The sequence below is a fragment of the Medicago truncatula genome, chromosome 7, assembly GCF_003473485.1.
Source record: "Medicago truncatula cultivar Jemalong A17 chromosome 7, MtrunA17r5.0-ANR, whole genome shotgun sequence".
Taxonomy (NCBI): domain Eukaryota; kingdom Viridiplantae; phylum Streptophyta; class Magnoliopsida; order Fabales; family Fabaceae; genus Medicago; species Medicago truncatula.
In genome coordinates, this window is record NC_053048.1 from 48,004,346 (window position 1) to 48,025,621 (window position 21,276).

General features: G+C 31.9%; 2 protein-coding genes and 1 non-coding gene across 3 annotated transcripts; all 3 read left to right on the forward strand.

Moving 5' to 3' along the window:
* The first annotated feature begins 3,111 nt into the window (after positions 1-3,111).
* On the forward strand, positions 3,112-4,536 carry LOC11431886 (uncharacterized). The gene is made up of 3 exons (XR_005643191.1): positions 3,112-3,173; positions 3,950-4,009; positions 4,121-4,536. It is a non-coding gene; the product is annotated as an uncharacterized protein (transcript).
* A 2,518-nt stretch (positions 4,537-7,054) lies between these two features.
* On the forward strand, positions 7,055-11,738 carry LOC11432370 (RNA polymerase sigma factor sigF, chloroplastic). The gene is made up of 9 exons (XM_003625625.4): positions 7,055-7,317; positions 7,385-7,527; positions 7,618-7,760; positions 7,841-8,041; positions 8,131-8,404; positions 8,491-8,721; positions 8,936-9,076; positions 9,548-9,748; positions 11,327-11,738. The coding sequence occupies exons 1-9, from the start codon at positions 7,266-7,268 to the stop codon at positions 11,612-11,614; spliced, it is 1,674 nt and encodes a 557-aa protein (XP_003625673.1). The 5' UTR covers positions 7,055-7,265; the 3' UTR covers positions 11,615-11,738.
* A 2,619-nt stretch (positions 11,739-14,357) lies between these two features.
* On the forward strand, positions 14,358-15,102 carry LOC11420965 (uncharacterized). The gene has a single exon (XM_003625626.4). The coding sequence runs from the start codon at positions 14,575-14,577 to the stop codon at positions 14,767-14,769; it is 195 nt and encodes a 64-aa protein (XP_003625674.1). The 5' UTR covers positions 14,358-14,574; the 3' UTR covers positions 14,770-15,102.
* Positions 15,103-21,276: the final 6,174 nt, after the last annotated feature.

Consider the following 21,276-nt stretch of genomic DNA (forward strand, 5'->3'; position numbering starts at 1 on the left):
ATTATAAATTTAATTAATACTACTTTCACCACTTTTGATTTATTATAACTCTAAAGATTTGTAGTTTAGAAATTAAATGGGTTAGTCCAAGTGGTTTTTTTTATGTTAAAGGGAGTAACTTCATAATAACTTCATTGTTGTCTAAGAAACTAGTGCCAATACTTAAACACACAACTTCTATGAAACTTAAGGCTCCGTTTGGATTGATAGACGGAACGGAGTGAAAAGGAACGGAATGGAATGGAGAGGAACATAATGAAATGGAGTAGAGAATTCATTCTATTGTTTGAGTATTCTATGATGGAGCGGAATAAATTTACCTTCCCATTATTTGAAAAATTAATAGGATGAAATTAGTTATAACTTTTTATTTCAATTTTACTCTAATATTAAAATATATAATTATAATAAAAAAAGTTGAAATCTTCCATTTCTAAACTGAATTAAGAGTATAATATAATAGGATGAAATGCTTTTATTTGGGATAAGTAAGAGGGGGGTTTTAAACATGTGGCAAATTGACTTTAGTCAAAATTGGTATGGGTGAGTAAATACAATACAAAGGTGAAATGGTTGTTTACCTTAGGACGGTGTATTGAATTGGAATTTCATGAGATTTTAAAAGCGTTTTTAAAAATAAAAAAGTTTTGTGGTATTCAATCAAGATTTTTATTAAATATAAATAAATCTTGTGGTATTCAATCCAGATAATCATGACTTTTTGTTCAGGGCAACGAAATCTGGTGGTATTCAAATGAGATTTTGACTGACTTAAAAAAATGTCCGGTGGTATTCAAAAGTATATAGATTTTAATAGATTCTTTTATAGAGTGGATTTTGTAAGACTTTTTAACTAAAAATACACATAACATGTTCATTCAACAATCTCACAAATATTCTTGAGACTTTTAGAGACTCCCATAATTTTTGTTTTGTTCTTCATACCACACTTACACCTTTTTCTTGTTATTATTCATACGCCCTCACTGCTGTTATTCTACTGTTATTCCTTGTTCACCATGCTTATTTATAAACCTTTTTCTTGTAAACGTTACAAATTTTTTAAACTTATTACATTCACAGTAAATATTACAGATTTTTAGTTTTACGTTTTTGTTCCTCTCAAAAAAAAAAAGTTTTACGTTTTTGTAAGTCAATTTTTTTTCTTCTAATTTATCATTATTTGTTTTTTTTATCACACTGTTTTGTTATTGTTAGTATACCAAACATTACTTTGTAACAGTTTGTTTTTTTTTTTTTAAGCAAAGGAAACTTGCCAAAGAAGCAAGCCCGAAGATGTATTATAAAAAGTTAAAAAAGATACAAGAAAAGAGGGGGGACAAACAACCAAAACCCTCCAAAGATTAACAAAACCTAAAGTAAGGCAACCCTAATCTATTTCTGATATAGGCTTCTCCAATCTGATGAGGAACATGATTCCACAAAAAATGAGTATTCAAACTAAGACCTATATTAGCCAATTGATCAGCACAATTGCCTTCCTTAAAGATACGAGCGACAAAGAAAGACATTCTAGTTTGTTATTATTATTAGTAATATTAATATTTTTATTTTATGTTTATTTTGAGTAAAAAAAATTTGACAGTAGTAACTTGTTATTATTAGTCAATTTCATATTTTAAGTTCATAATTTTTTTCATTCCCTCTTGTCATTTTGAATTTTTCTTAAGAATTCATGTGATCCTCTCAAATCTTAAAATTTCATAAAGTCTATTGAAATCTTTATAAATCTGTGTTATAAATCCATTAAAATTTGGTGTTCAAAATTTTGATTGTAAGAAGTCTTTTAAAATCCGATAAAATCGTCTTTTAAAATCTGCAAGATTTTGTTTGCCAAAATAGTCTTTTGAAATCCCAATCCACCCCCTTACTTAAAAAAAAATAAAAAAAAATATACCAATTCAAATTCGCGAAGAACAAAAAAAATTGAGAAACCCTAATTTGAGAAGGAAAAAGCTGGGTCGATTGTTGTGATTTTCTGTAATTCGATTACGGTTATGGGTAAAGGAGCTAGTTCATCATATTCAGGTGGTGATTATAGCTTATTGAGTTTGATTGATGAAATGAATTCGAAATCGGCGAGGGCTGGTAGGGCTGCTGCTGAGGCTGAAGCTTTTGCAGCTGCAAAAGCAGCTTCTATAATTATTGAGAACCCTATCCGTGCTCCAATTTGCTCAATGTTGGGTCATATGGGGAGTGGAAAAACTACGCTGCTGGATTATATGCGTGGTAAAGTAGTTCCTAATCCACCTCCTTCTAATTCTACTATAACTAATTCTGCCACATACTTTGAAATGATACCCTATCATCAATCAATCAGACTTCCTGGTTTACTCTTTATTGACACCCCTGGCCAACCACTTCTCACTGTTTCAAGGTCTCTCTCTACAGCTCTATGTGATATTGCAATCCTTGTTGTTGACATTAATAAATACACCTTACAACCACAAACTGTTGAATCAATCGATCTTTTACATAGCCGCAACAAATACTTCATTGTTGCCTTGAATCATATTGATCAGATTTCTGGATGGAAATCATTTCCCAATGCTCCATTTCGTAAATCATATCACCAACAGTCTTCTGATGCTCAAAAACTTTTCTCATCTACCTTTAGAAAGATTATTGCTGAGTTCAAACAATATGGGATAAAAGCTGATATGTTTCTTAATAACAATGATATCCTACGACAAACTGTCAGCATTGTGCCTACTTCTGCAATAAGTGGCGAAGGACTCTCAGATATCAAATCAGAATTGATTAAGTGGACCCAGAAAACTATGCTTAATCAACTTACATACACGGATCAGTTGCAGGTTACCTATTATTTATTAGTAATTATCATTCCATGTTAAACCATTACCTTATTCTTATTTGTTTGTATTGTGCCTGCTAGTGTACTGTTTTGGATGTCAAGCTCCTTCAAGGCCATGGAACCGCTATCAATGTTGTTTTAGTTAATGGTGTTCTTCATGTAGGAGATCAAATTGCTCTATGCGGAACTCAGGCAAGCTTCTTTCATTCTATTATCTTTTTAATAATACTTACTTACCTTCTGCCTCTCCCTAATCAACTTTCTATTCTAGGGCCAAATTCTTACCTCAATTCTAGCTTTATGGACAGCTCTTCCACACAAGGAACTTGACGCTAAGGTACCTACCTACATTTATTTATATCTTTTGTGTGCTTAGCATGAAGGCTCTATCTGTGGGAACTCAAACCCATTGCTAAACCTCTTTTAAATGGTAGTAAACTTTCTGAGTTGAGGTTTTGACCAAGACCAAGAGGTCTGGAACTTAAACCCATTTGGAAGTTTAGGTTAAAAGTAATAATATCCTATCCTCATCCATGATTATAATCTAATATGCATTCTTTTAACTCTTGTTCACCAATTATGATATTCTGCCGTCTAACAAAACTGACCTTAAGATCTAGGCTTCAAGGCAATAACATCTTCACAGTAAACTTTGTTTGACTACTATGCCTGTACCATGCGTCTTGCTCTTCTGGTGCGTGACTGCATGCAGCCCCTCTTCAAGCTATGAAAAAGCATTTTAGTTTTCATGACGTGTTGAAATCCATATTTGGGATTCGCTCACTCATATTTCATGTTAGTTATTGAAATTCTTTAAGTGGTGATCGATCCCTCTTGAGATTATGTTCAGACTTGCCAAAAACCATAAATGTTATGTTCCAGCTAGCATAGTCGTTCATACTTCATATTATGGAGGGTTATCCAATCATATAAACTATGTCAATTGACAAATAGTTTCTTGCACATTACGAATCTTATATTACTGGGTTGAATGAATGAGAACTCCTCATTGATGTATGCTATTGGCAATTGCCAATTATATCTTTGCTGTAAATACAATGAACTCCAGCATCCAGATTTATCTTCTTCTATGTAATGGTGGTATAATTTCAGGCTCATTATATCCGGCACAAAGAAATCAAAGGTGTGAATGCTGTCAAGATCCTTGCCAAGGTACATCTTTGGGATACTGACTTCATTATGCCTTTTTTTTCTTCTTTCATATGTTTTTATATGTTTCGATAACCAAAGTTATGGTATGATTTTTTGTACGTAATATTTCAGGGGCTTGAAGATGCTATTGCTGGCACTGATTTACAGGTGCTGAAGCGTGGCGATGATTCAATAGATATTATCAGTCTTGAGCAGGAATCAAAAGATGATTCAGAAGATAATATCCTAAAGGAAATACTGGAGGCTATGAAAGCTGAACTCTGAAACGCATAGTGGCCATACTTAGCTAAAATCCTTTCACGTCACCGTGTGGCAAACATTTCAATGTTTTGAATCTGCTATGATCCCTTTACCTTAAAAGATTTATTTTATTATCTATCTATCTCTCAAACGTTATACAAATTATTTAGCTAAAGATGCTCATTGATCCGTTGAGTTTGATGTTAGGGACAAGTGTAAATGTTATATTTACCTATATTTGAGATATTGTCATTTTTGTAGTACTAGTACGTTGTTTCGGTGTTATGTTAGGGTTCGACTTGTTGCAAGAGTGATTCCAAGTTTCCAATACTCACATTAGAGAACAAGTTTTCTTTTTTAGTTTTTGATATGCACATATAACATATGTTTTACCGGACGCTTTGAGAAAAAACACAACAATTTTCACTTGAATATTTTGCACATATATTAGTGAATAATGTATGAAATAAAACACAAGTACTAGTTAAAACAAAACATGGACATCGTAAAAATGACTATATGTTCACATGTGAATCGGTGTTTAAATTTCAGGGTGAAATTTTAATGATGAGTGTCAAAATTCAACTCATATTAGTTTTATTTTATTTTAGTATAAATTTTAAGGTTCTTGTTGACCAGTGCTCTTAAGGTAATGGTTAAGGGATTTATAAATAGAAATTTTATCTTGAAAATATATATAAGATGTTACTTTTGATCAAGTAATGGTTAGACAACTTTTTTATTAAAACTTATTTATTTTGGATGCTTAACAAATGCCCTTGGGGCACTAGTTACATTCTCCAAATTTTAATTGAAAAAAAAGTGTATTAAAAAGTATGTTTTTAAGAGTATGTTGCTAATGGTATTTAAATATCGACTATGGAAATTGCCATTACTTATCTATTAAGTGTCTGTTTGGTTTGGCTTTTGTACATTTAGAAGCAATTCTACAACATTCTAATATGTTTGGTTTGCCTTTTCATAATTGCTTCTATCCTCCAAAAACAATTCTCCATAAAGCTACAATTCCTAGCTTCTGACTTTTCTAGAATCAATTCTACACCCTCAATTCCATCACTGCCCTCTTAATTGTCATCAATTACATCATTGCCCTCCTAATTATCATCAATTTCTCTAACCCTTTCTCCAACCACATCGATTTTTTTTTACGTGAAATCTTAATTAGTATTATACTTTAAATTATTATATCAATATTTTAGTACTATGATACACATTAAATTAGTTTTGTAATAATATTTTAATACTCTATTGCACTTTAAATTCTATTATCTATTTCTAATTTTTATTTTCATGCTTTTAGTATTCTAATAACTTATATTTTAGGACTATATTGTACTTAATTATCTTAATTTAGTAATTTCTATTTCTTTGTATTTATTTCCAGATTTGTTGTATTTTTTTCTTTTACGCTACATTTTATCATTTTTGCCAACCATCTCTATTATTATTTTCTTTAAAAAAACTATTATTATTTAACTTAAATATATTTTATCATAAAAGAACAAATATTTTGTCAAAAAAAAATTGGTTTAACGATCTATTTATTATTTTTTAAATTAATATATAGAAAAAATTATTTATTTACATTAAATAATATATTTACATTGATCTGCACATACATTCAACTGTTATGTCCAATTATTTTTATTTAGCTATGTCCATTTTAGTAATTATACATTCAAAAGCAATTTTGATCAAAACTATCCAAACAACATTCATTCTCTTTAATCAATTCTACGTTATCGTATTCAAACATAAATCAATTATCTTAAAATCAATTCTGATGGAATCAATTCTGTCATAATCAATTCTATCCAAAGCTGAACCAAACACACCCTAACTCATGATACAAAATTTTCAAATAGATATATAGATTTTTTGCTTTTATTGGAAAGCAGACCATTCAGCAAAAGGGGAACTGTTTATAAGATACACTAAAATGATTGTAGCAGTGTTTTAAAAGAACTAATTTATGAGAATACAACTCCAATATCACTACCATGAATCCTTGTGAGAATCTAGCAGCGATATTACTGGACAAGGACAAAATATCCAAACCGTCATTTTTCCATCCAAACTCAACCCCATTAACCCGTGGGCGCGGTTATGGTGCATAAGAAAATCTTTATGCATCCTGCATAAATTTAGAAATGGTTTCTGTGAGTTGTACTCCAAAACCATTAAATGTACTTAATGGTTTCCAGCATACTGCATAAGGATTTTTAGCACCCTGCATAAAATTATGCCAAAACCATTTTGCTGTGGAAATGGTTTCTGTGAGTTGTACTCGAAAACCATTTCTAAATTTATGCAGGGTACATAAGGATTTCCTTATGCACCATAACCGCACCCTTAACCCGTGCCCTAGATACGTTAGTTAAACAATTAAAAATAAAATAAAAAGACAAATTTGACATTGAAAATAGCTTTTTTTTTTTAAAATTAAAAAGTATAATATACCATTTTTAAGATAACATTTTTTTTTTGACAAAAGATAACATTTTCCTTTGTTTATTGTAAATAAAATTAATTTAAAATTTAAACTTATTTTAAAATAGTTGAATATAAAAAATGATATGACATTAAATAATTAGAGAATAAATACATTTCTATGAAAAGTTGAGTATATTCAAGATGTTCACCTAAAAGAGTAGATTTACAATCACCTTGATAACTCGTGGGGTTCATTCCCAAAACACAATTGCAAAATTGGGGCTCGACATTCATTGTGGGCTTTAGAACCCGATCTGTGCACTGAGTGACCCAGTTTCATTCTAATATAATCTAATTAGATTGAGAAATGGAAAGAATATCTTTCTTTTTCTTCTCTGAAGAAGTTGAGGTTGAGCGTTAAAGTGTGGAAAACAAAACCTTTTTTTTTTGTTATCCATCTGATACCTCCTTATTCTTCGGAAAGTACAAAGTAGAGAAAAACATACACATACACATACATAGTTGTATCTAACTACTAAGGAAGGAAGTGAAGAACAACACTATGTTTTCTCCGTCTACACCATTCCCTTCTAGAATTCTTCCTTCCCCTTCAGGTACTGTACTGTTGTTTATGCTTATGTTGTTATTCTAATTCTGTTTAATTCAAGATATTTTGTGCAGTTATGATGCCTCCTCATGACCAAGCTGCTCCTGCACTTTCTTCTTGGCCTACTACTTTTCCTACCTCCGTTCTTTTACAAGAGCATCGCGATGAGTATAAGCCGCTACTTCATACGTGTAATGAAGACAACAAACCACCCCAGGTTCACATTTTTACTTGTAAAGAAGACAGTGTAATGTTCAATGTTCTTTTTATCTTTTCTTTCTACATTATCAATTTATCTACTATTTAGGCAACCTTAAACACAAGGGTAACAGATATGACCTCTATTTGTGAGAAAATCATTACCGGCGATGGCGATGGCGATGGCCATGTTGATGTGTCCGTGCATAACTGTATGCATCAGTTGCATCTTCGGTGTCATTTACAGAACTTGTAAGATATATTTGATTAGCACTCATGCTTGCACAACCAAAGTTGTCTCTTTAATAGATTTTGTATATTGATTACTACAGATTGGCTTCTTCACCTGAAGAGGATTTTGTTTCTTCTTCTTCTTCTTCTTCTTCTTCTTCAACTATGCTGCCTGCTGATGGTTTCCAATGGGATGCACTTACTCTTGCTAAGCAAGCTCTATCAGCCTCAAAACAAGCCGCTGCAGTTGCTCAAGAGTTGAAATTGGTTAAAATTGACGATGATGATTCACTACCTCTTGGGTTAGTTCTAGCTTTGGCATCCTTGATTTGGCTTTTTATCTGTTTATATGTTATTTTGTTGAGAATCATGCCTAAAATTTGCGATTCAGACTGGCCGACTCTTCACTTGGAAAGAACAAAATCGTGAGGTCAATACGGCTTAAAGAAAGACGATCTAAACAGAGAAAAGTGTCTAACTCAAAAGTTCTCGATGACGAAATGTACCTTACTAAAAAGTCCAATGTACAAAGAAGGTTACGTTTAGAGAAAAAGTTGAAAGAAGGACTTGACGGAAACCATGCTCTGCGCTTGTTCTTATGGAGTCCTGAAACAAAGCAACTTTTGAGCATTGAAGAAGAATCTCAATTGATTGCTCAAATACAGGTGTCACTCAGAATTCCATATTTCATTAAAATGTTTTGTTGGTTCAATTAAGGATCTTCTTTGCCATAATTTGTTATATGCAACAGGATTTATTTAAATTGAAAGAAACAAAGATCAAACTTCAGTCTCATTTTGGAAGGGAACCAACTTTGGCTGAATGGGCAGATGGTGTGGGCCTTAGCTGTCGTGACCTTCAGAAACGACTTCATTGTGGTAACAGAAGCAAAGATAAACTGATTCATGCCAACTTACGCCTGGTAGTTCACATTGCTAAATATTACCAGGGGCGTGGTCTCAGCCTTCAGGACTTATTGCAGGTATCGTCACTACCAATGGCTGTTTAAATTATTTCTAAACAAAGAAAAACCTCAAGATAAATGTTTGGCTAAAGTTGGAGCTGCAGTTGTAGGAGAAAATCTTCTGTGAAATGATCTCTATTATTTATTTTTTTAGAACTGTTGCAGTAATTATCTTAATGGCGTGATTAACAACTACATCTTTAACATTCATTTTCTGATGGTAATATCATAGGAGGGAAGTATGGGCCTTATGAGGAGTGTCGAAAAGTTCAAACCCCAAGCTGGTTGCCGGTTCAGTACTTATGCTTACTGGTGGATAAGGCAAACAATAAGGAGGGCCTTATTTCTGCATTCCAAAACAATTCGTCTGCCGGTAAAACCAATCTGTTCATTTCCTTAACTAGTTTTCTAAAATCTTGGGTTTGTTTACTTTCTAAAAGTGTTGTTCAGTTTTCATTTTTTAAAATTTGTCTTCGTTTTAAATTGCTAGGAAAGAGGGTGAAATTCTCATGTAATGAACAACTGTGATAGAGAAAAGATGGAAGGCAAGATAAGAATAATGTATTTTTAGAACAATGAGTACAGTGTTTTAAATAATTGTAGAAGAAAATATTAAATCTATGTTTGTTAGTTGAAGGGGAAATGAAAACAAGAAACATGAGAAGTAAATGGGTCCCAAGCTTTTCTCATTTTGAAGTGTGGATTGTCGGTAGACATGAAATTGTTGTATATGGACATCCAATAAAATAACTACCATTGCATTAATTTCTTTTTAATATGTTATTTGTAATAAAGCAAACATCGATTCTATTTCTGTAACATGGTATCAGCATATTATTTTCAGGAGAATTTCTACGCCCTTTTGGGCAAGATTGCGGAAGCAAAGAAATCATACATTAAAGAAGGAAATCTTCACCCCACCAAAGAAGAAATAGCAAAGCGAGTAGGAATTACAGTAGATAGGTTGGAAATGTTGCTATTTTCTACAAGAACTCCACTTTCGATGGAGCGAGCTGTATGGGCAGACTCGGACACAACTTTCCAGGTAGGGCCTTTTAAGTAAATATCAATTTTTCCCTGCAATGATGTCACTTACTAGATCTAAAAATTGAAAACAGTGAAAAGGAAACATATGTATTGATATAGATTGTTTAGAGCAGCTGAATGTTGTTCAACTCCCCATTTTGTACTGGTGAGTGGCGAGTGTCTATACCGAGTTTTTTGCTTGCGCTGATAACTGTTTAAACATATTCGAGGATATCTAATTTCAAAAAAGCCAAAATGTAATTGACTACAAGAACCATCTCAAATTTGCACAAGTATTAAGTTCTGTTGTGGGTGATGGAAAGCAACAATCAGCAGCAGCCAAAAGTTTCTTTTTTAATGGTATGAGGGAGATGCTAGATCATATTCCAACAATTTATATTAGATAAACCTGGGAAGCATAACATACTACCATAAACACAAGGGTATCAAGCAAACTGAGTAAACTAGTTAAACAAAGCCAGGTGGTTTGGTTTTGATTTGGTTTCATTCATCATTCTTTTGGTTTAGTATTTTGGGAGTAGCTGAACCAAATCATATATTTAAGTATGTTTCTCTCTTAACCATATATATACATTGTATAGGTATTAAGTCTTGTGAAATGCGATGTTGGTCTTGTTTAAGGTTGATCCTCAGGTTAAACTAGATTAAATCATCAACAAAACCTACTAAATATGCATGTGGCAGTGATTGGACTCAAGTCGCACAACTCTATTTTGTTCCTTACAGAAGTTGGATCATTTAAGTATTGACCTGTTAATATGCACCTCTTTATGGTATGCCTGTTTTTGCAAGTGACGGAGTGTTGGGAGATAAAATGGCAGCACGAAAGTAAACTCAATATAACAGATGAGAATATTGCACTGTATGTGTTGAAATACTGAAAAGAGATAGGATTACGGATGGCAACATTAGAGAGAGTCGGGGTCGCACTTATCGTAGAAAAGATGCTTGAATCTCGACTTAGGTGGTTTGGGCTATGTGAACTAGACCTGTAAATTTATGTAATAGAGAGAGTAGATCAAATATAGGGTAACCCATTCGTTAGACATAGCAAGACCTAGAAAAACTAACTGTTGGAGAAACTATCTAAGAAAGTGATAGATCTTTGATAGATGAATAGGAATAGATAGAATTATGGAGATGGTACTTGAATTATTATTGAACTTCTCTGGATAACTTTCCAACAGAGTGGTTACACAACAGGGGAATTACAACATGATGTAAACATAATTAATAAATTAACTGCTGCAATTTAACAATTCCTCTAGAAATTAGAGAGCCTAGTCTCTCCCAGGGTAATCCAACATAAAGAATCGAATCGTAGTAAACGTTCATCCTTATTCTATTTAATACATGTAAGTGAACTATATTAGGCCTTGTTTATTGGGCCTGCTAGAGATATGATCCATGGTAGAGCAAGTGTATGATGAGTCCATGACACAGTTTGATCTTTGTAACCGACCTCACATACGGGTATAATGCTTGCTTGTCGTTATTGCTTAGATACTACTAACAGGCTAAGATTCTTTTGTATTATGAATGTTCCAAATTGACCAAAACCTTATTATAATTTCAGGAGATTACTGCAGACTCATCAATTGAGATCCCAAATGTATGTGTTGCAAAACAACTAATGAGGAGCCATGTACGCAACCTCCTAGGTATTTTGCCTCCAAAAGAAAGGAAGGTACTCAGGCTAAGATTTGGTATTGAAGATGGTTATGAGAAATCTTTGACAGAAATTGGCAAGGTGTTGGGTGTGTGTAAGGAGAGGGTCAGACAATTGGAGAGCCAAGCGTTGAACAAGCTCAAGCAGTGCCTTGTTAGTCAACAACTTGATGCATATGTAGACTTAATAGTATAGTTGATCAATAGCATACACCAAGGTTGAGCAATTATATTGATTATCGTATATATATATATCATATTTTAGATTATGAATATGTGATAATAATTTTGATATTCATAAGTATATATTTGATAGAAAATGTGATACATTACTCGAAAAATATACATTACTCGAAAAATAAGGTGATAAAATGAAATATCAATTAATTTTTGAGTTATATAAATTTGACTAACCTAGAAGAAATACGAGTATGTTTGAATTGGCTTATTTGAGTGTATCTTTTGACAAGCTCTAATGGAACTATTTGGGAGACCTTAAGAAAATAATTTATGGCATGTTTATATGCAGTTAGTATTTTAATAAACTGTGAAGCTCTCCATAATAGTCTTTAAAAACGATTTATAGTTCATATGAAAAAAGGTTGATTTTACTTGATTTTTGTTACAAAAATAGCTTATACATAAGCATTTATATGAAAACGATTTATAGTTTATGCTATAAGCCTTTAATAAAGCTATTTACACAAGCACGGCAGTAATCAAATAACCTATACACAAGCATGAAAATACATTGTTACAGTATTTGCTTATTTGCTTATCTCTTCAATTCTTATTTACCATACTCTTACAAATATATATGTGATAGAATTTTTTTGAACAAATATACGTGATAGAGTTTAAGTTATACTAGACTTGTCTAAATTTCTATAAGGTAATCAAATGACATATACACAATTAATATCATGTCTTCTAGATTTATGAATGTTATGTTTACGAAGATTGATTTTGTCATCCAAAAAGATCTAATGAAGTAGTTTGTTATATGCCTACCTTCTATTTATATGTATGTAATTCTTGATATATATATATATATATATAATCTCTATCCATGTAGAAAAAAAAGTCAAAAGAAAGGTAAAAGTGGTTTACAAATATCATTGTTTTGTTTATTCTCTTGTATCTTTAACCATAAAATTGACAACCGTTAAAATATCATGACCATACAATTTTGATCGGACAGCTTAGATGCTTTACAGCACCCTGTTGTTAGAGCAGGAAATCTGCTTCCCTAACCTTATCATCCTTAAAAGGAAATTTATACATCTTTTCAAACCAAGGCACTAAAAAGCTCATAGTATTAATTGGATTATTCTACATGTAGGGCCCTCGTAAAAGTGGTATTTTCAAACCTAAAAAAGGCTATTCAACTTCAAGACAAGCTTCTTGTCAATAAAAAAACTTCAAGAGAGGCTAAGCACTAAACACACATGATAGGTCCTATGAAGAAGACATCAAATTTTGCATGTGACTTTCTTGTAAGTCCACCTTCCTATTATCTTTGGCAAAAACATTATGGTTCATGCCAACATTAATGTCACTTATTAATGATTCAAAACTACAAATGATTGATAAATTTTATGTTGAAAAAATTACTTTTTGTTGTTTCAATGTGTTGAATGCACAATTTCTAAAGTAAAGTTTTCATTTTAAATTTTTTATCAAGTGTCCTTGCTAACATTTCCCAAACATTATTAGATTCCATAATTTGGGATATGGCTATCAACTTGTGTCCACATCACCAAGCTCTTCAAATTTTGCTTTATTATCATCACACTGACCCCAAATGAACCTATAATTGAGTTCATCAAACATAAAGTTTCTCTCAATTTTAATTCATATTCTCAAATAAGTAGAAGAGGAATCTTAAAATGCCAAAAGATGAAATAGTTGAGCACGCGGGAGACATTATGTGACTAATGACCCGGACATTACATATGTATCCTAATTCATCAAGGAAATTTCATGTCATTGTTTCCATAGAAACAATAATGCAACTAACTAGAAGAAAAAGTTAAACCCCATTATGCTTATATCTACTAGATTTTAACAACAAAAAACAATTCTTAAGGGATCAAGTAGGAACCATAAATATGCAGTTTCCACCAGCCTTGTCCATCTTATTGCACATATGAGGCATTTACATTTGATGGGCCAGTATTTGTATCCTTCTAAGTAGGCAAATGAGTAAGTACTGAATGAAACATTAGCTTTTAATCCCAAAATTCTTTCTCACTCTTAAAATAAGAGATAAGTTATTGTCCAATTTTTTTTATCATTATTTCCTTGTCTTTTTTTTTTCTTTCTATGGACATTATATCCTTATCTTGTGCATCTAATATTTAGAAGAATTTAATTTTTTTTTAGTGTAAAACTAGCATGGAAGACATCATTACGATAACTAACACATCAATCAACTATGTTGGTACCCCGCCTACCATCTATCATCAACAACACACTAATAATATATTATATAAATAAAGAAAAAAGAACAAAAAGGCGAGGGGAGACGAAACCAAAACTCTAGCCTTTGAAACCAAAACTTTGGAAGAATTAATCCCTTCCAATGAAAGTCATCCTAATAACAAATGGACCAATGTCCCACCAATAATAGTCTAGAAAAGAAATTTCATAAGAAGTGATTTTATTGACACCGCCAACCTAAAGAATTTTATAATAACAACTCTTAACTTTAATCATAAGTACTTTTAAATTCACAAATGTGATATGTTATTTTTTTTTTTTGACGGTGTACAACTTTTTTACACTATCAATATTAAATTCCATTTAGAAAGAAGATTTCAACACAAATTGAATAGTACAATGATAATTTCTCTTTCTAACTTCCACCAAAAAAAATATACCTTAGCATTGGATGAAATTGAATTAGTACTACCTAGGAGTGGTAAAATTTGATATTTGGCAAACCTAGGCCCATTCTATTTTCATACGTTTCTGACAACTGGTGATTTTTCAATAGTAACAGTCCATACTTGATCTAGAAGTGTACTACCATAGATAAAATTTTCTTCTTTGCTTCTATATATATATAAATACCTATAGTGGAACCTGAAGCTACCATGCTTCTTCCACTTTCTACCACTAGATTCACTGCTATATGCCAGAAGAATATCATTCATGGCAGTAAAGGAAATTAGCAGCACAAGGAACCAAAATAGTACTCATCAGCATCAAGAACAAGAAGGGTGTGATCCGTGCAAGTCTTTTGGCCAAAAGTGTAGTCACTTGGTCAAGAAACAGCGTGCAAAATTCTACATTCTTCGCCGTTGCATCGCCATGCTTTTGTGTCATCATGAGCGTTCTGAGCATTGAGAAGCAAACCAAGGTAGATGCAAGAAGTTAAGATTAAGACTAATTAATTTAAGAGCTAGGAGATTAATGTTGCATTATTATCTTTTTATTTATTTTATTTTGTATTATTATTATTATAAGGTTGTAACATAATGAGGGTATTATGTCATACTGGAAATTGTTGGTTTATAATTTTTGTTATAGGATTTGCATTTATGTGTAAATTACATGCAGCTGCTAACATGTGAAAGAGATTAGATCTGTTTCAATTTTCACAACTATTGAGTAGATCTTCTTTTTCAGATGCTATAAGTATGTCTTTGAAACTCACACTAATGTCATTTTCTTTTATTATCTTATGCTTTTCTTCTTATTTTCTTATTATTTTTCTTTCGGTTCATCACATGGTAAGTTGAAATTATCCATGAGATTCTTTATACTCCATTTTCAGATTTATGTGCATAAATTAATTAGTTTTATACATAATCATTGTTTCTTTTTATTCCCACAAAGACCTCTTCCTCTGAAGAGGTTTGCAATTAATTTGTGTTCTATTTTATTTCTTGCTTCTCGGTTATTCTGATTTGGTTTTTTTTCTTAGACATAGTTCTCATGGAAAATAAATATGTAATTTATTATTCTAAGTTAATCATTTTAATAATGTTAATATTTCTCAACTCTATTTTCTTGGTGACACTATTGCAAGTATATGCATAAATACCAACTAATTTAACACCCAAGAAGGATGAAACCATGTGGCTACTGAAATTTTCATTCAACTGCCAAGCTTTTGAACAATGTGAAAAATTAATTAAAACTAACTTTATTAAATAAATAAATAAATAGTTTCTACTTGCTGATACAGGGTAAGAAGGAGGCATAAGATAGCACATATAGTATTTATTGATAAACAATCAAACATCCCACACATCTTCAAAATCTAATATGATTAATCATTTTTCATAACAATGGTCCTAGTGCTAAGGAAACATGAGACAAGATCAAGCCTCATTTTAAATTTATTTTTTTGGGTCCATAGTCACATATATCCCATTATATATCTTTAAAAAAATCTTATAATATTTTGTGTCTTTAAATTCCACAGACTCTTTGTTAAATGTTTCGATCCAACCAACAAACAAAATTCAACATCATATCAAGCTCAGATTAATAAAATAATTTGTTGTGTAGTAATAATGTACTACTACATCACACACTCCCTAGTCCCCACCTATTAATAAAATTTTAATTATTATCAACAAAAAACACTAGACATGCATTAATTGATGAGCAAATAAAGACAAGCTTCTTTAGTAACAGCAATATTAAAATATAGACTTTTATATGTGTTTAGTCCTTTAAATATGGGTCATTTAAAAAATTGTCTCTGTATATTCCTTAATCCACGCATTTGGTCCTCCCAAAATTAAATCATTTAAAATTTGGTCCCTCCCACTTAATCACTGCCACGTTACTATATTAGCTGATGTGGCACTCAGCAAAGTTTGGTGTGAAGTGACAAAAATACCCTTAAGTAATTCCGCTTCCCTCTGATGGAAGGAGAGATATTTTTGTCACTTCACGCCAAACTTTGCAATTAAGTGGGGAGAGGGACCAAAAAAATTTTTAAGAAAAGAGAGGAACCAAATTTTAAATGATTATATTTTGGGAGGGAAAAATGCTAAGATCAAGAAATGTAAGGACCATTTTTTAAATGACCCCTATTTGCATAGGCTAAACACATATAGAAGCTTTAAATATATAGGTGTATTGGTTTTATTCGATTTTACGTATGTGAAATTATGTTAATCCAAAGCATATGGTTGGTCAAATATGGGGAGAGATGGGAAAGAATGAGTCAGCATGAAAAATGAATGCTTTTATATGTGTGGTTGCTTTCTCAAATCATTAGCTTTTTTTTATTGTTTTGTACAAGAGAACTTCTGTTCATCTTCACGTCTTGAAAGCGATACTGTTTCTTCATCCACCGTGAAACTTCCAAGAAATTAACTAATTAACCTTGATCAATATTCAAAGATGATGGAACATTTGTTGTGTAGTAATTGTCAGTTAAAAATCTAACATATATAGTTCCTAAAAATGATAGTCCAAGGTGATAGTCCAAAGTGATAATCTCTTAGATTCCTCTCCCATGCATGACCCAACAAAATTAACATTTTTACAAGAGAGTGGATTTTAGGAAATGCTAGGACAGAATATGGGAGATATATCTTTAGCCTTATATTATGCACTTATAGCAACTCCAACATGAGGTGCTCAATGATTTGATGAAATTTAAAATATTTTGGTGAAGGTATATATTCTCAACTCCAGTTAAACTTCTGGCTCTTCTAGAAATTATCTTCATTGTTAAACATTGGAGTTCTTAAGGGTTTAAGCTAATGTACACTAAGCAAGAGTTAATTAATTATTTTCTCCATATACGTGAATAGAATAAAACTAGAAAGTTACCTTTCACATGGGAGAAATTGTTAAAAAAATGGGTCCAATTGTAGTTAATAGTTCGGCTATAGTTTTTTTTTTTTTTTTCTCAAAAAAACTATCGTTGGACACTTTTTAAAGCGGTCTAATCATTTTTTACGTTGATTTTAACCGACTAAAAGAGTGATTGAGCCATCGAACTGTAGTTGGACCCGTTTTTTAGCGATTTCTCCGGTGGAAAAGGTAACTTTCATAAAACTATGAGGTAACAATGTGTACTCACGTGTTGATAAGTGGAAGGGGAAGTGCTTAAATTGGCATCAATGTGATGACAGTGGTTGACGTGCACGAATGATTAACGATGATTTTGTTACTATAATAAGTAAAATCCAATGGTAAAAACAAAGAAACCCATCACATGTGAAGATGCTCTTAGTATACATAGCTAGAGACTATAGTGTGAGGTACGGAATAGAAGAGAAGAGGAGGGGTGTGTAGTAGTAATACTGTGGTGGTGGGTCTAAGAAGAGGAGACAGCAGGAATCGTAATGAGAAGAAGAGGTGAGTTGTGGGTCAGCCTTCTGTTCTGCTGACCTGACCCTCGTGCGGCCCTCTCTTTCACTTCGTGGTCCCAAACTCTCCTTAATTACTCCTTTCTTAACCTTTTCGTTCCACTCACCCCCCTCTTCTACACTATTTTATTTTTTAAAAGACCAAGAGAAAGATATGTTAAAACAACATAATAACAACATAACAAATGTTAGGATGAAAAGATACAATAGTCAAAGATTGCATAAAAGATATCAACGAGTAGTGATATTTGAACCACCATTTGAGACAAATTTGGTAACAATTTTTTTCTCTCTTTTCATTGGTCAAAAACAATAGAGAGAGGAAGGAAGAGAGACAATAAAAACATAATGTGAGTATGAAAGAGAGTTCTTAAAAAGTTGTCACAAAGTAGTTGTAAAAATATCATTTCTCATGTAGCAATGTCAATGAATGGAAATCAAAATGGTAATCAACTAAGATGTAAAACCATCATAAGAATCTGAGTGGTTGAAAGCTACATAGATAGTAATCGTTAGAAAAAATTAAACCATTAACTTTAGACTTGATCAATAGTTTAACCATGTCAAACTTTCTAATTGACCGCATGGATGCTAATCAAATCGAACGAAGACATTCAATTACTTTTTTTTCATTAGATTTTAAACTTATAAATTGCACCAAATAACAAAAGCCCTGTTTGTCAATGCACAACTGACTTACACAAATTTCTGTTTTCAAAATGCTTATAGAAATGATTAAAAATCTCTCATTTAACTTCATCCACTCTTTCCCATTAACCATAATGCTTAAGATAACTTTGTTCCTTTTTCTACTTTTATCCAAGCCATGAAATTTTTTCATGTTTTCATCACATTATTTCAATCATAAAATGCTCGACCTCTATCTTTAAATCATAAAACTCTCGACCTCTACCATTAAAGACTACGGTTTACTTGTGACAAAGAAAGTATTTTATGCACCAAATCTTTTCTTTGATATTGTTCCTCTAAAGATAAACTTTCCTCCTCCCTGTATCATCTAAAAGTTGTAAAGACAATTTAAACTCTAAGATCCTCTCTTCAATATATTGGCTATACTTCTTGTGCCAATCACAAATACTATTCGTCATCTTTTTAGATTTTTCCTTCAACACAAAATCACCCTAACCAGATTCTCGAATATCATTCCAACTTTCTTTTACAAAATCATGGTAACCATCAAAATCTTCCTAACACTTAAGCATCCTAAAAGGGTGAGGGCCCCAACTAAGTTGAATATCGCACAACACAATTGACACATGATTAGACAGCAAAAACTATCAAGTCTACTTAAGACCTTACCATCTAACCTTGATTAAGTGAACTTTCTCCCATTTAAAGGTAAACCAATCAAAGTTGAATTATCAATAAACTCATTAAAAGATTATGTATCATTCTCTCTTAAATAATCAACATTCCCCTTTCGATCCAATTATGGCCAAATTGAATTAAAATCTCCACAAACACAACATATCACCCACTCATCACCTATAACTTTCTTATATAATTTGACATATTGTTGATAGTTTGACAAAATTCGATCTTTCTATAAATAGTTATTCTAGTATTTTTTTTAGGCTTATTAGATCCGCTGGTCCCTCAATTAATTTCCATTTTTCATTTTGGTCCCACAATTGATAAAAAGTATCTTTTGATCCTTTAGATTTTCCTCCATTTGCCGAATAAATCCCGACGGTTAACTTTAACCCAAATGATGTATATGGTGGACCAATCTTAAAAATGGTCCACCATAATCTTTTTTATTAAAAGATGATTGTTAGATCATGCATGTCTATTGTATCTTCCGGTGAGTCAACAACACTTAACCCTTTTTCCCATTTCTTCATCTTCATCCCTCTCATCTTCATCATCTTCTTCGCACAACCTCATCAATCTTCAAACTCAACCTAGAAAATCCAGTAATTTTAAAATTAATAGTACATAATCTTTGCCCCCGTGAATGATCGTCCATTTTCTTCATCTCTATTCCCTCAATCAACCTCTTATTTTTTATTGTTGACTTTCGAAATCATTAACTAGAGATGAAATGAAATAAGTGAAATGAAAACTACAATCTAAACAGTGAATCGGAACCAAATCCGATTCAAAATCTCCACCACCGGTGATGAATAGTAACGCAGATTCAAGGTCCTGGAGAGAGAAACGCAGAAATTCCACCATGGCTTTGAAATGATTCGGATGGGTTGGGTGATAAGGATTGGATTTGAAACGCAAAAACGCAGAGAAAGGGGAAAATCAAGGGTTTGTTGGATTTGAAATGATTCATATGGGTTTGGAGATAAAGATATGATGTTGCTTTTAATTGAATGTTGTTAATTCCATCATGGCAGAAGTGAAAAAGAAACAACAAGAAGCAAAAATGGGTTTGACAGAAGTGAAAAAGAGATGGGTTTGCAGGTATGAAGAATAAGATCAAAATGAAAGTTTAGTTTTGGATATGAAGAAGAAAGGGGTAAATCGGTAATTACCCATGTGTTTGGTCTTATTAAGGGTAAAAGAGTCCATTCACATGTGAAAATCTAACGATTCCTTTTATGATAAATAGATTGAATGGTTAAAATCAACAAAATTAATAAGGTCTACGATGGACCACTTTTAATGTTGTTCCACCATAGATATTTGGAGTTAAAGTTAACGGTAGGGATTTATTTAGCAAACGGAGGAAAAGATAAGGGACCAAAACGTACGTTTTATTATTGTGGGACCAAAATAAAAAATGGAAATTAATTGAGGGACCAATGGATATAATAAACCTATTTTTTATTATATTCTTGATGTCATATTAAATTATGTTGTTTCTTTTTTTTTTTTGGTCAAGAAATTATGTTGTTTATGATACTTCATGGTTATTTAGTTTCCCGCGTGCTTTAAGTTTTTTCTCGGGCCTTTTGCCCATGTGTATCACCCATAAAAGTCAATTTATTATTGAGAAATGATATTTGTACAATCATTTTGTGACAACTTTTAAGAAGAAAAAAATGCTTTCAGAAATTCAAAAAGACATTTAAAAAAAGTTTTTGAAAATTAGATTTATCTAGCATAACATTCATAGTTTTGTCAAATGAGTAAATAGTCAATTTCCCCCCTGAAATTGTAAGTTTCATCAATTACTCCCCTGAAATTAACAAAACTTCAATTACCCCCCTGAAATTTCACAACATTAGTCAATTTACCCCCTCCGTCAAATTTTTCTGTTAGTGAACATGACGTTTTGCAAATACCCCCCTAAAGTTTTGCATTATGTGCAAAATGCCCCCCAAACTTAAAAATTTATATTATTTTTTTCTTAAAAACAAACAATTAATAGTTAAATATTAAAACTAACTATTAATTTTGGAATTTGGGAAAACTACATGCATATATACATCAAAATAGGCTCCAAAATGGGGAAAAATATGTATTTTTTAAAGTGACAATAATGGGATGATTTGTGGATTAATATTGGGGGTTGTGTAGTTTAAATGGTTTGAGCAAA

What these genes read in the sequence shown, in the direction of transcription:
- LOC11432370 (XM_003625625.4), top strand. Translation starts at nt 7,266, where the DNA reads ATGTTTTCTCCGTCTACACCATTCCCTTCTAGAATTCTTCCTTCCCCT. An exon ending in GCCTTCAGGACTTATTGCAG is followed by an intron (nt 8,722 to 8,935) that starts GTATCGTCACTA and finishes GTAATATCATAG; the next exon opens with GAGGGAAGTATGGGCCTTAT. An exon ending in ACTCGGACACAACTTTCCAG is followed by an intron (nt 9,749 to 11,326) that starts GTAGGGCCTTTT and finishes TTATAATTTCAG; the next exon opens with GAGATTACTGCAGACTCATC.
- LOC11420965 (XM_003625626.4), top strand. Translation starts at nt 14,575, where the DNA reads ATGGCAGTAAAGGAAATTAGCAGCACAAGGAACCAAAATAGTACTCAT.